The sequence below is a fragment of the Bos grunniens genome, chromosome 19 (assembly GCF_055505025.1).
Source record: "Bos grunniens cultivar Pamir isolate PY7600 chromosome 19, Bosgru_T2T1.0, whole genome shotgun sequence".
Lineage (NCBI taxonomy): Eukaryota > Metazoa > Chordata > Mammalia > Artiodactyla > Bovidae > Bos > Bos grunniens.
In genome coordinates this window covers 44,870,800-44,885,487 of record NC_141183.1, presented here as the reverse complement: position 1 = coordinate 44,885,487, position 14,688 = coordinate 44,870,800, and the positions used below count along the sequence as shown (strand labels likewise).

Sequence of the window (14,688 nt, the reverse complement as noted above, 5' to 3'; positions counted from 1 at the left end):
CCCACAGGGCCCCAGCCTAAGGAAGCAAAGCCACAGAGGGCTCTGGGACTCTGGCGGCCTCCCCCAGTACAGACCCAGTTCTCTGGCGCCCCCTGCTGTTCCAGGGAGGTTTTTAAAATTTAAGAACTCTCCTTAGAAGCTGCGTTTCTTTCCTAGACACCTTCTCTTGACAAATAGGTATTGAGTGTCTACTGTATGCCAAGCTCTGTTCTAGGCTCTGGGGATACATCAGTGAACAAAATGGAAAACTTCTCTGACTTCACAGAGCTCATTTCCTTGTGGGTTCTGGGGAGTTCCTAGGAAATACTAGGCCTCTTCCTTGGGCTATCCTGGATGTAAATGGTAGTGAAAAATTTTTTTCTGGCACATAATGCCTAGACAGGAGTTATTAACTAATGCCGCCTGGATTTGAAAACTCCATAAGAGTCAGAGGGTCAAGGCATCAGGAACATAAGTTGTCTCACGGATTCCTGGCCCCCCAGGGGGTTGGGGGTGAGATTAATAACGAGCAACCAACAACCCTCAGTGCACAGCCCCCTAGGACAGATGTAAGCTCCTGAGGGAGCAGGGATAATGGCCCAACAAAGTCTTGCTGGAGATGCCTTTTGAGTGGGGGTAGGTTCTCTTGGAAGACGAGTTAGGCTTCCCTGGGGAGGAACTGGTGTCTGCACAGCATCCTCTGCCCCGAGAATCGTGAGATCCAAGGGGACAAAACATCCCATTCTCAGGATTCCTGTCTAGGAGAAGCTGAACAAACCTGAATCATTGTGAGAGAAGCCACTGAGCCTGGGAGCGTGCATGTGCGGAGGCCAACAGAGAAGCCCCTCCTGCGAGACAGCGATGGCCCTTCAAGGTGCCCTAGGCTTCCCAGGCGGCTCAGTGGCAAAGAATCTGCCTGCAGACACAGGAGACACATTCCAGCCCTGGGTCGGGAAGATCCCCTGGAGAAGGAAATGGCAACCCACTCCAGTATTCTTGCCTGGAAAATTCCATGGACAGTGGAGCCTGGGGGGCTAGAGTCCATGGGGTCACAAAGAATAGGACACAACTGATCGTGTGCACACACACACACACACACACACACACACATGACATCTCTATGAGGGTTGTGAGGTTCTCGCTGTGGGTTGAATCTCTGTACCTCCCTGTAAAGCCATCAGTAAAGTTTAGAACAAATGGATGCTTCAGTGGGTAGATGGTGCCAGGCTACGTGTCAGAGTGGGTTCTTGTTCAGGCTGAAAACAAGAGCAGAGGGAGGGGACTGGCAATATCTAGGTTACATGTGTAAACAGTCCGTCATCTCAGTGCTCGTTCTCCCAGCTGACGAGCTGGGAATGGCTGGAGCTAGGCTGGCTTGGCACAGGAGATGGGCCTGAAAAGACAGGTAGGGGTCAAATAGTGGCCACATGAATCCTGGCGAGGACCTTGGACTTTGTGTGTTGGTGGTGAGGAGGAGGACCTTAAGTATGCCCTGGCTGTACCCATGATGGGGTAGAGTGTGGTACACTGGGGGGCATTGGGTCAGGCTAGGGGACTCTTGTAAATAGGCCAAGAAGCTGGGCCCCTCAACAGTCAGGGAGGTGATGAGGATGGTGAAGGACTTTCAGAAAGCACAATCAGTGCAATTTCGTGACCATCCAATGTGGTGGTGGGGGCGGGTGGTGAGTGGGGAGGAATGTAGGATAATTCCCAGGCTTCTAATTCAGGTGCAGTGTTGGGGGTGGTGGTGCCATGGGCCAAGGCAGGGGCCCAGGAGGGAATGCACTGAAATCCCGTGCAGAGATGAAGCGCTGCCAGGTCTGGAGGGGAGGAAGGAGGTGAAATGGTGGCACTTCACACAGTGTAAACAGATGAGAAAGTTCAGGAACACAGTTGCAGGGTGAAGAGCTGCGGGTGAAGAGACAGGTGGATGCAGTGTTGTCAGAGCAGGGGGCGGGGGGAGAGTGGGGGCGGGGAACCAGCACCGGAGGGAGATGGCAGCACTGTGGTCAGTGCACAACCTTCATGGTGTGATGCACACAATATGCAAATTTATAGGCTCCTTAATAGCCCGAGGTCCAGGACCATTTCCAGTCAGCCTTGTTGACTTTGAAAGATTGTAAGCTGTGAGCAGAAATAATAAAGTCACAGTGAAGGGTGGTGGGGGCTGGCATGCTCTCTCGGAGTCCATGAAGTTGGCAGGTGCATCCCTGAGCCGCTGGGATTCAGGTAGGCAAATATGCCCCTTGGAGGAAAAAACAGACCCAGCTCCCTGGAATCTAAATTAGATAAAAAGCTACCTTTTTGATACAAGGAAAAACATTAAGGTAGAAAGCATCGAAAGGATGGCAGTTGTTAATACCTGAATAAATTATACTATTACAAATACCTTTTCGGTAGAACTGAAAGTCAGCATTATCTACACCTCTTAAAAACAACTTGACTTTTTAAAGTAATAATACTCAATGTAAAAGGCAGTAAAATATAGAGAAATAAACAAAAACTAACCACAGTTATTTCTTTTCATCTTTTTCTTATTTATAACTAGTTTCCTATGTGTGAAATACATTGATATTTTACATGATTGGGGATTTACCCTCATATATAACCTTTAACTCTTGATTCTATTGAAAGTTTCCTCCCAAATTTAAATATTATTCTCTAAATCCATTTTTAAGGAGTGCATAAGGAAGCCCCATCAGTTTCCACAAAGTGCTGGATGAATGTAGATGATTTAGCAAAAAAATCATCCGTGTGTTGCCTCCAGATATCTTGGTATTATAAACAGTACTTTGATGAAAGTCTTAATTCTCCAATCACTTATTACCTAGACTAGACCATATGATATTACTGGGGCAAATGGTGTGGACATGTTTAAAGCTAATGATACAGAAAGATGAGGTCAAGTGCAGGAGCGAGTCCATCACACCACACTCTGAGCCAGCACTGTACTAAAGATGTATGTACTAAATACACCTTTGCTAATTTGATAGATGAAGGTGGTATTTCCCCGTTTCAAGTTTGCAGTTTTTGTTTACTTCTGCGCGTGATGACCTTTTCCATCATACAGCAATTAGCTATTGGTACAGCATTTCATTTCTGTGGGCAGGCTGTTCATGCCCTTTTGTCCTTTGCCCATTCTGTGTTGCACCCATCCCCGCCCCGCCCCCCGGCTTGGGTCTTTTCTTAAAATTGGTTTTTACGAATGCTTTTTAAAGATTGTTTTGATGTGGACCATTTTAATGTCTTTACTTTGTTACTGCTTCTGTTTTGTGCTTTGGTATTTTGGTCACTGAGGCATGTGGGATCTTAATGCTCCCACCAAGAATCGAACCTGCACGCTGTGCAATGGAAGGCAAAGTCTTAACCACTGAACCACCAGGGAAGTCGCTCCCTGAACTCTTTATAATGAGAATAATCTCCCTGTTTTCTTGGCCTTTAAATTTGGGTGTTTTTTTGAGAAGGGAGACAAGAGGATATTTCATGGGTTAGGTAGTGAAAGTGTAATCTTAAGCATTTTCCCCATTGCTTCTAGGTGTACAAAATCCTCCCCTATTGTGGGAAACAGGTTTCCCAGGTGGTGCTAGTGGTAAAGAACCTGCCTGGCAGTGCAGGAGACGATGTGGGTTCGATCCCTGGGTCAGGAAGATCCCCTGGAGGAGGGCATAGCAACCCACTCCAGTACCCATGATCAGAGGAGCCTGGCGGGCTACCGTCCACAGGGTCGCAAGGAGTCAGACAGGACTGAAGCGACTTAGCATGCACACGTGTGTGGGAGTCAATGTTCTTGTCAACATTTCCAGCTCTCCTCCTGGATGGAAGAGGACAGCTCTTCCTGACCCTTGGGATTTGTGGAGCTGTGTGATAGGTTCCGGCAGCGACTATGAGCAGAAGGGACTGCACGTCTGGCCTCAGGCCTTTAATTGCTGATGAGATGCTCCAGATGCTGGGCTGTCCAATCCAGTAGCCACTAGCTGCCAGATCTGTTTAAATTATAATTTAAAAGCCAGCTCCTCAGTCTCAGTGTTCACATTTCAAGGGTCTGACAACGCCGTCGTGTGGCTATGGCATGGATATGGAACATCTCCATCTCTCCAGGGGCACTGGGAGGTGCTTGTCTGAGCCCTCCTTCCCTCATTTGCTACGGTGGCTGATCAGTCTCTGGGGCTCAAGAAACTGCAGCGAGCAGAGTCCCCCTGCTGACCAGTGGTGGACATGCAGAGGGCTGAGGAAGCTTTTGAGTCAATGAAATTTGGGGGTTTCTGGTGTTTTTTAAAACACCATTAACATAATCTGGCTCTTTTTGTCTGTTCCATTCTATTTACCTAGTTTAATTACCATCATCACAGTTTTAAATATTTAAAAATATCTTGTTTTATTATCTAGTGAGGAAAATTTCTATGCATGCTTTTAATTGTATTTCATAGCTGTGCTTTCTTGTCTATTTTATAAGGTAAACCCTAGGATCATTTTGTTTGGATACACACTTTCTTCTCGTAGGGATCTTGGTTGGAATTGCATGGTATCAGTAATTAGTTTGGGAACAACTGATGGTGGTATAGTCATTGAGTTGTGTCCAACTCTCGTGATGCCATGGACTGCAGCTGCTAGGCTCCTCTGTCCGTGGGACTCTCCAGGCAAGAGTGGGTTCCATTTCCTTCTCCAGGGGACCTTCCCAACCCAGGAATCGAACCCAGTTCTCCTGCATTGCTGGCAGATTCTTTGCCGACTGAGCTACAGGGAAGCCCAAAGGAGCAACTGGCACTCTAATATCCATTCTTCCCATCCAGGTCCATGGTCTGTCTCTCCAATTACTCCTCTCCTTATAGCCCCGGGTTGGACAGACTGAATCAGCACCAGCACGAGCAAAATAAAGACAACACAGTGACTTTCCAATAAAGCACAATCAAGTCCTTTTAAAGAACTATATTTTTCATCTTATGAGTCCCTCTTTCCCTATTCTGTTGAGGGTTGAAATGCCCTATTATAAAAAGACTGTTCCTGCAATTGTTTTCAAAGTGCATAAATTAACAAAACACATCTTCAAAATTTTACTGGTGTGTGAAATTTCAAAGTCTGGATTTGCCTTCAACAGGTCTTTATATTAATACACAGGACATCTCCATTTTGGTAGGGATTTGTGCATGGGGGTGGCAATTGTGCATGGAGTCTTTCTTCCTATCCTATTTGTATAGTTCCCTGATAACATAGAGCCTTAAGGTGTTACTCAGCAACCCCGGCTCCTTGAACAAGCATAGTCCCTGTACTTGGGAGGCCCAGAGTCTAATCAGGGAGTTAGCAACAGTTGATGACCACAACACTGTAAGGAGAAGCAGTTACAGGACCAAAAGAAGGGTGATGGGGGCTCAGAAAGCATTTCCCAGAGGTGCTGATGCTGGAGTTCCTTGCAAACAAGGGGCCCAATACATGTCAGCTGGATGAATGAATGCTGTAAACTCAGACAGACTCAGTATTTTAATGGGAACTAATTTTTTGGTCTCCTGTAGAAGCCTAGATATGAGTATATGGTGAGTGGCTGTACTGTTTTTGCTTAAGGCATAAGTACCTAATCCTTTCTGCCTTCCATCTGCGAATTATCAAGTTGGGGAGGTAGCATCCCTCACCATCAGTTTCTCATCCTACTTTGACTTTGGCCAGGCTTAAAAATAGAAAGTACCTTTGTTTTTGCTCTCTGGGGCTATAGCAGGTCTTCATGGCTGCTTTAATATTTTTATTTATTTGGCTGCATCAGGTCTTAGCTGTGGCACAAGGGATTCTTTTTTTTTTTTAGTTGTGGCATGAGAACTCTTAGTTGCGGCCTTTGGGATTCTAGTTCCCCTACCAGGATCGAACCCAGGCCTCCTGCATTGGAAGCACAGAAGCTTAGCTGCTGGGCCACCAGGGGAGTCCCCTCATGGAGTTATTAAATATGCAAGATCAGGGTGCATTTCCCAGAGTGGGATGAAAAGGAAGGAGGAAAATAAAAACAGAATGAGCCAGTCTCCTTCCTGGGGCACTGCCTTCTGCCTGGACACGTCTCTGCTACACGTGCTCTCTGGGCAAGATCGTCCCTGAGCCTCAGGGACACCCTATGCATAATTCAAGACTTCACAATCCTATTCTCAACTTCTCAGTGGACATATTCATTTGGACACACTTCTTGGTAATTTTTCAGGGCCCAACTCCTCGGTCCACACCTTACCCACTGTGCTCACTGGCTCTGTGGCTGTTGCCCTCACTAAACTGTGATCTCGCATAGGGCACAGACCAAGCTTTCTTCTTTTCTTGGCACCTGCAATGCCTGGCAAAGGGCTTGGTACGATTATAACCAACTGAAAATGTTTCTGAACAAATGAATGTATCAGCTGAGGTTATCTCTGTTGACATTTTCTTCCTTGAAACATGTTGTTGGGCAATGCTTTCTGAACTTTTGACCAGGAAAGGGCCCTACTAAGATTTCAATGTGACTTTTCTATTTTATATGGAGGAAGTGGCCCCCTTGAGGGAAGTTCTCAACTACGTAACTCCATAGGCTTCTCTTTATCATGACAGCTTGACTCATGGCATAAACACATGCTAAAGACCTAAACAACTTTGCAGTACAATCTTTTGGGGATAATATAAAAAAGAATAAAGGTAATTTGACCCCATTTAAATAAAATGTGTGATGCTTCTTTGGAAACTTTAGACATACATGTATACATATATGTGGTATATGGACCACGTACATGCTGCCCTGGTGGCTCAATAGGTAAAGAACCCACCTGCCAATGCAGGAGACGTGGGTTCAATCCCTGGGCCAGAAAGATCCCTTGGAGAAGGAAATGGAAACCCACTCCAGTATTCTTGCCTGGGAAATCCCATGGACAGAGGCGCCTGGTGGGCTACAGTCCACAGGGTTGCGAAGGTGTCGGACATAGCGACTTAGCAACTAAACAACAACAATATGTACATACTACAAGGTATAAATGGATTTTTAGAAGGTACTTAAAAGTCAAATCTATTAAAATTATAATTTCACATTATGAAATATCCCCTTCATGATTAGCTAGAACTTTTTAAAAGAACAAAACGTGAGATTCAAACCTAAGGGGACTACATTGCTGCAGTGTGGCTTAGTATTTTTAGAAACATAATCAACACTATAAGAGGGCTTCCTGTAAGCTGGCAGCTAAAAGTGTCTTACACGGAACTTACTTCAGTAAGAAGGCCGAGTCTCTAACGAAGACAGGCCTAGCAGGTCACTTGGGGCAACCACCCCTGACAGAGTTGGGACGCTGCTGTGCCAGCTGTTCTGACAGGCAGTGTGCAGGCTGTTTCACTGGTAGAAATCAAGGGAGAACTAGGGGTGAGGGTACGTGTCATAGGAGGGGCATGGGGGTGGGCTGGGCCACTTTCTGGAAAAAGGAACACTGTGAAGCTACCTCTTTGTTACAGGTTAAGTTTTTACTGTTTTTCTAGTACCTTTCTGCCCTTCCCAAACCCCCCTGGGAATCAACTTTTCTGGCTAGAGAGTTCAAAATTGGCAGACTAGCCTGAGACTGTCCCAGAAAACAAAACTGTGCAGATAAAAAAGTGAGCATGGGCCCCATGAATGACAGATGATACTGTCAATGTTCTCGAGCAGCTTACTGTCCAGGGATGGAGAGGTGTGGTCCAGATGGTCACTACCCAAAGGCACCCCTACTTTTGACTGTGATGCTTTAGTCTGGAGGGAATAGAAAGTTATTTGTTGTACAGCTGACCCTTGAACAAGGCAGCGTATAATTTATAGTTGGTCCCCTCTGCATCTGCTATCCTTCTTTATCCCTGAATTCAACCAACCATGGACCATGAAGCACTGTAGTATTTACTATTAAAAAGCATCTGCATGCAAGTGGACCCTTGAAGTTCAAACTCTTTTGTTTTTCAAGGATCAACTGTACTTGAGTTTTCTGGTCTCTACTCCGGTGGTCTTTAAGCCTCAGTGGCCAGAGAACTTACCTGAAGCTTCGAGAGTGCGTAGGCCTGTGGGTCCCCCTTCCCCTGGCCCACACACAATCTCTCTCTCCCCCTCCCTCCCTCCCAGGGCAGCCCTGGAGCCTCCTGCATATACTCTGCCTTGAAGGTTTGGGCCCAGAGTGCTAGCAAGTGCTCCAGATGGGGTTCCTCTGCTTCTCCTGTGTCTTCCTATGAACAGACCGGTACTTGGCTCAGACCTAAGATGTCTCCTTCACGGTCTTTTTAGCCCTTTGTCTAATTTAACAGATACTGCTGCCCTCGTAAGGATCAGCTCTGTCCTGGCCACAGGGTCTAGGCTGCATTCTTTCTCCATCTGGGAGTAGCGTGCATAATGAGGTAATACACATGCTGTGTCTGGGAAGGTTCTGCTGGAGACAGCGGAGAAGCTGGAGAGAATTGTGGGGTCCTAACATAAGGCCTCTGTTGATCTCAGGGTGTCCTGGCATTTCTGATTGCTCATTTTAAAAGAACTAAACTCAGCCTCACTCAGAAAGCAGAGTTACCCTTCAGTTTGGCATGCCCTAAAAAAGCATTTGATGGGGTTCAGGAAGGAGCTTGAGAAAATTGCAGAAGCAGGAAGGTTTCTCTGACCTTTCTCCTCTCATCCTTTTCTGAAACACACATAAAACCTTCACTTGAGAGGCAGGGCAGGGCCCTCCCTAACCCCGGTGGAAAGAGCATCCAAATCTCTGAAGACAGAGGGACTTGGAGAACTGGAATAGATCTTGCTGGGTTCCCCAACTTTACTGCACTTACCTCGTAGTCTGACCTATGAGATTTCTACATGATGCCCACTCTTCATCAAACCTAGGATAGAAATACTCAGGTTTAACTGTTTCTTTTTTTGGGGGGTTCTTCTCATCTCTTTTTGAAGGCTCCTGTCATGTAAAATTTATACTAAATACATGTGTAGGCTTTCCTCCTATCAATATATCTTTATCAGTCTAATTTTCAGACTCAAGGGAAACTTTTTTCTCCCCTATGCATTTCACCAAAATTATTTTACCAAAAGAAAGGAAATGGCTTTAATGTTTCAAAAGATCAGGGAGGAGTAGGGGGCAAGTAAGAAAAGAGAGCTGATGCATGTGAAGAAATTAAATAACTCCCCACATCTTAGAGCAGATTGAATTTACATTTTACTTAAAAAAAGGGGGAGGAGTACATACACAGGGAGGAGAATGGGACGGGAACAACAGTGATCTGAAATGGATTTCTACAGTTCTCCTCTACAATGGTGGATTTTGTCTGTTGGGCAGTATTTCTCCTGCTGGCATACAACTGCTTACAATATTAACGAGGCTGTAGACAAGGGAACTGCCAGAGTTTGGGCCTGAACAGAAGAGAGAGGAAGTTATCATATACAATGTAAGTTTACAATACACAGCATTTTCTTTAAATGATGTAACGCAGTCGCAGGAAGAAGTTAACAATACTAACACGAGAATAATCAAATTTTTTGTTTGTTATCCATGTACAGCAACTAACTGCTTTACAAAAAAGCAAAATAATACAATATATCATCACATGTATTTACAGTGTAGTAAATATACTTTTCTGTCAAATTTTACACAAATTATTTACAGGTGAATATACTGCATTAAAAAAAAAAAACTGTGTGGCTGACACTAAGAGTGAATTTTTTATAAGTCCATTGCATAACATTGAATAAGACATGCCTCATTATGCCTGGGTTAGGGGTGGGATGTAAAAACAAAACCAGAAAACAAACAGAAAAGCCAAAACAAAACTGAGAACCCTAAAACCCACTCAGCAGGGTGGGTTGCCGGCTTTCACTCCGTCTCCCCCAGGGCATCGTCCCCTGGACGTTCTCTCCGGTGTCCTCAGCCCTGGCCTAGGACCTGCATGGCGCCGGCCCCGGTAACGACAGGTGCTGCGTGGATGCAGGAGAGAGCACTGGCCATGTCCCCCAAAGCTAGAGAACCAGGTCTCAAGGCTGGCAAAGAAGGGCACACCCCTGGGACAGTGGGGTTGATAAAGCAGGGAGATCATGACAAAAAATGGTGAGTTAATGTTTTCCTTTTTAAAAAGTCAGGGGAAACATCTACAAACCCAAAACAAATTACTTTACAGAACTTACATCAGATAATGCAGAATAGGCAACCTGCTGTAAACTTCAGAATTTCTTGTGCAGGTTCTAAGTATGAGGCCTAAAAAAGAGTTTCATTTCTCCAGGGAAAACATATTGGTGAGATTTACCTCATGTTCATTTTAGTTTCTTGGAAAGCTAGATTTTCCTCAAAAGTCAGAAGTTTTTTAAACAAGGTGAACCTTAAACCTTAATAAGTTTTCAAATTTCCAGGATGTACTGGTCAAAAGTATTTCTGCAATTCAAAGAAGGTTCAGTTCTGATTTATGCAATGCAGATCATTTCATGAGGTACTTCAAGTGAATTCACTCCCTTCATTACACTAGAGGGAAGTTAACGAATAAATTTAAGAAATAACATACCCTGGAAAACTTGTTTATGGAAAGATCAATATTTTTTAGTGGTAAAGCTTTGGAAGTTTCTTTGTTTTGATGGGAGAAGCAAAATAGCATAACACTACCCATGGTCATTGTACCAAACCAACCAACAAAGAGGGAAAAACACAGAACCAAAAGTATTAAAAGCTCACATTCCAGGAGCCAGGGTGCCCACCCCAGAAGCTCTGGGTTGTGGGAAGACATGGACCTTACCGGCAGCTTGGCATTTCTTGGCACCAGGCTGTTAAAGATCTATTTCTAAACTCAGCTCTGGTCTTACTTCCTTATCATCTTAGTTGATCTGTTATTACAACATTCCATTCTAATGAAGCCTCTACAATAGTTAAAAGTAAAAGTTTAGCTAATTGCATGTATCTTCAATATTTTCCAACAATTCAGGGTCAAAGTAACTACTAGCACTAAATTTTTTTTTTCCCATTTTGGCAAATGGTTCTTACTTTTCCCAGGACTGTAAACAAATTAAAAAAATTAAATTCTTGTTATTTCTGAATATCAAAAGCAATTTTATTTACATTAACATATTACATTGTTACTGTGTGGATAAATGTGAAATGTGTTATATTATTAAAATCAGAACACTTAAATGTACCATTATTTATTGATTTAGCTGTGGAATTTAATTTACTGAAATCCACTCATGAAACAGCACTTTTGGAAACTCCCCCTCCCCACGGTTTCTTTTCCCCTCCCAAAGCCGTTACATCTTAACATATAAAGGGAGCCCAGGAATAGCGGGATAATATCTGCTTGTAATAAATATGGTTTAGTTCTAAATTGGAACATCCAGATACTAATATAGTCACTGAAGTCAAATTATTTTGCATACTGCAGGTACCATGAAGAAATTGGATCTGCATTACTATGGAAACCCCAATGCCATGATAACCCATACCATTCGGAATAGCAGCAGCTCTTAAGGTCCCCTATTGTCATAATAACGCAGGCTGGCCAGTCCTTTCACAGTGATTAAATGCAATTCTATCATATAGAACCGACATGTTTTGCTAAAGAGATTCCTGATTTTTTGGAGGGGAGAGGAAAGATTACAAGACATTTAAAATACATCTCATCAAAAAAATTTTTGATAATATACACCATACTCTATGTTTCTGGGAAAAATATTAAACAAAATAAAAGCATCATCTACTCTAATAGTCACGTACCATTTTGTATGGAGCTAATGCAACCATCTACGAAATTACCTTCTAGGAACAATTTTCGACACTTTGTTCACTGATTACCCTGCTTAGAATTATTTAGGAAAGAAGAGGAGGAGGGGAAAAATGTATAATTACTATACTTAGTATAGTTTTGGCTTACAAAAACAAAAAAATGACTTTTAGCATATTTAAAGATTAAAAGATAATCAACTGGAGAAAAATATAAACTAGTTTGGATGAGTTTGGATAAGGCCTCAGAACTCATCTCTTTAATTCAGTAATGTTAAGATATATGTGGTTATGTTTATTTCCTGTAATTATTGCTAATACTCAAGTGTTAGTATTTCTTAAGAACCCACTACAAAATACTAAATCCCTCCACCCTCCCCCCCACCCCAAAGTACCTTGCCTGTGGCTTTATGGTGTGAAGTCACTGAGGCTTGACCTCTATGGTTCTTCAGTTTTGTAAGGTAAAAAAAAGTCCACAGCTAAAAGTCAGATTAAACATACTGGGGTTATAATATTATTTCTCCCATAAACTTCTATCTCGAAAAGTGTGTAAATAAGACTAACACTTTACTTTGTATGTTGAAGAAGGGGAAAACATAGAAGGCAGAGCTCTGTGCAAATGGCTTTCATAGCTGGCCAGTAGTAGCAGTATTCAAGAATTCATCCTCTCACAATTGGGATGTTCTCAGGTCAAGTGTCCTGACTGCCCACTCTCTTTGCAGCTGTTCTGAACACTTGCTTAAACCAGACACACCGAAAGTAAAAAAAAAAGTTAAAGAAAAAAGCAGCATTAAATTTAGGCAACGCTTCCAAGAGTTGATCATCTGGCAACATGGTAGACTGGATGGGCTCGTTAGAAACATGAAGTGCAGCATCACAGCACGGTGGTGAGGGGTCACTAGTGAAGAGCCCGTGTCAGTTAAGTCTGTTTGAAAAAGGAAAGAAAGAAAGCTTCACACGATCTTCTTAATGCTATTACGTTTGAAACTGCCAGCACTTCTCTGCTTCTGCACCTGGCTTGCGGATCCATGGCGAGTTCGTCCACTGTTACAGTGCCCAGTGGTGGGGGACAGTTCAACATTCTCCTTGTCGATTCCTGGAGAGAAACGAAGCAGCCAGTTACCCTCTTCTCCTCTGGTGTTAAGCTCCAGGACTGAATCCCACAATTTGTAAATGAGATACAACCTGGTCTATTGTTTTTGCATTCATTTTAACAGTCAACTGCTAGAGTGTTCACAAAGATCTTGAGGTTTACACACCTCACACTTTGTTAAGCAAAATGTGCTATCATAGCAGAAAAATAGCATAAGGGGGAAAAAAAAAAACAAAAAACAGAGAAGTTGCAAGGAAAAGCCAAAGGCAGGCAGGCTTGAGCTGAATCAAAGAAAGGCTAGCAGTCACCAGACTAGAATGCCTTCCTCCAAATCATACCAGAAGTTTCCAGCAGAGGGCCATGTAGCCTTACTAGCTGTTTATACACAGGATATATTCTGTAATTGCAAAAGCTACGGAAATACACCATTTCAAAGAAAGGGAGATGCTTTTTCTTCTCAAAATCATAGTGCCTACCCCAAAGGAACTCAAATATTTACTAAGAAAATAATATATCCCAAAGGTCATACAGCAGAATTTTTGCTTTGATCTTTTCAACTCTGCCAAGTCATTTTCCGTTCTACACCTTAACAGTTGCCATTTACTTCTCTCACAGAGGAGATTAAACCTCCTCAAACAGGGCCCCACAATGTGTTTTATAAATGATCTGGTTAGTAACTCCATAACGTGACAAGAAGCGAAAAACAGGGTATATTTTTACCCATCAGATGAGTGAAGATTTCAGATTAGACAGGTCACAGGATAGTGGCTGCCTCTGGGGAAGGACTGACTGGAAGAGGGCATGAGGATGGCTTCTTGGGGGTGCTGGTGATGTTGTTTCTTGATCTGGATGCTGGATTTTTAACTATGTTTACTTCTTAAAAGTTAATTAGGTTGCAATTTATCATGTGTGCTTTTCTGTTACACTTTAATAAAATTTACTAAAATAATCAGACTGATTATACCCACCTTTGGCATAACTACTGGCGGCAAAGCAAAAAGTATTTTAGTCATTTGTAGCAAAATTTAAGCCATTTGTAGCAAAATGTAACAAAATGTAGCAAATGATTGATATTTGGTAATATAGAAAAATGACCATAATTTGGGAGTAGGGGGAAAAGAAATCCAGGTACAGGAAGGAAAAAAAAAAAAAAGGCTGGGAAAACATCTGCCAAAATATATTATTACTGGATGGTATGATTTCAGGTAATTTTTAATTTATTCTTTTTATTTTTTTGGCTGTGCCACGTGACTTTTGGGATTTTAGTTCCTCGAACCCATGTCCCTTGTAATGGAAGTGGGGAATTCCCTACTTTATTCTTATCTGTACCATCTGAATTTTAAAATAAAGAGTAAATTTGAGAATGGAAAAATTTCTATTTTTGGACAAAAAATAGTACTTCAAGTCAAAAAGTATTTATGTGACTGAAAATATACAAAGATCCATACATCTGTCTGTTGGCTCATGAACAGAAAATGGCTCTGTGATGACCTCCTTCTAGGAGTCACATATCCTTCGTTTGGAGTTAGCCTTGAATTCCACTCAAGGTATGAGGCATCTACAGGCACCTGGTCTGATTTAGAGGGTCGCTAGAGGGTTGCTGTCTTGAGGTTATCAAAGGAACATAGGCATATGGAAAAGTGCCCTGGGCTGGTAGTGTGAGTGCAGCATTAGAAATGTCAGCAACACCTCTCTGGGAGCCAAGGGCCGTGAACCTGCAATGAATCTGTTCTGATCTAATCCTATGGGTAGAAAGATAAATGGAAGAAGATACACTGTGATGTTCAAAGAACTTTTCTCTGGGTGACAGAATTCTGGATGATTTTTATTCCCTTCTGCATATTCATTTGAATCTGCTCCAGAGCTATTTAGAAAAGAAATAACAAAACCGAAAGACGACCGCTTATCACCTTTTGAACGCACCTTGCACTCTGTGATGTG

General features: G+C 43.0%; 1 protein-coding gene across 12 annotated transcripts in view; it reads right to left on the bottom strand.

The window, feature by feature from the left end:
* Positions 1 to 9,093: 9,093 nt before the first annotated feature.
* Positions 9,094 to 14,688, bottom strand: part of NF1 (neurofibromin 1) — a 257,608-nt gene continuing 252,013 nt past the window's right edge. For 11 of the 12 annotated variants that reach the window (XM_086360180.1, XM_086360182.1, XM_086360190.1 and 8 more), the window contains one exon: positions 9,094 to 12,750. In XM_086360180.1, the coding sequence (XP_086216306.1) occupies positions 12,608 to 12,750 (143 nt within the window). In that variant the 3' untranslated portion in view covers positions 9,094 to 12,607. The remainder of the gene's footprint in view (positions 12,751 to 14,688) is intronic. The other variant, XM_086360194.1, reaches the window with a different exon arrangement.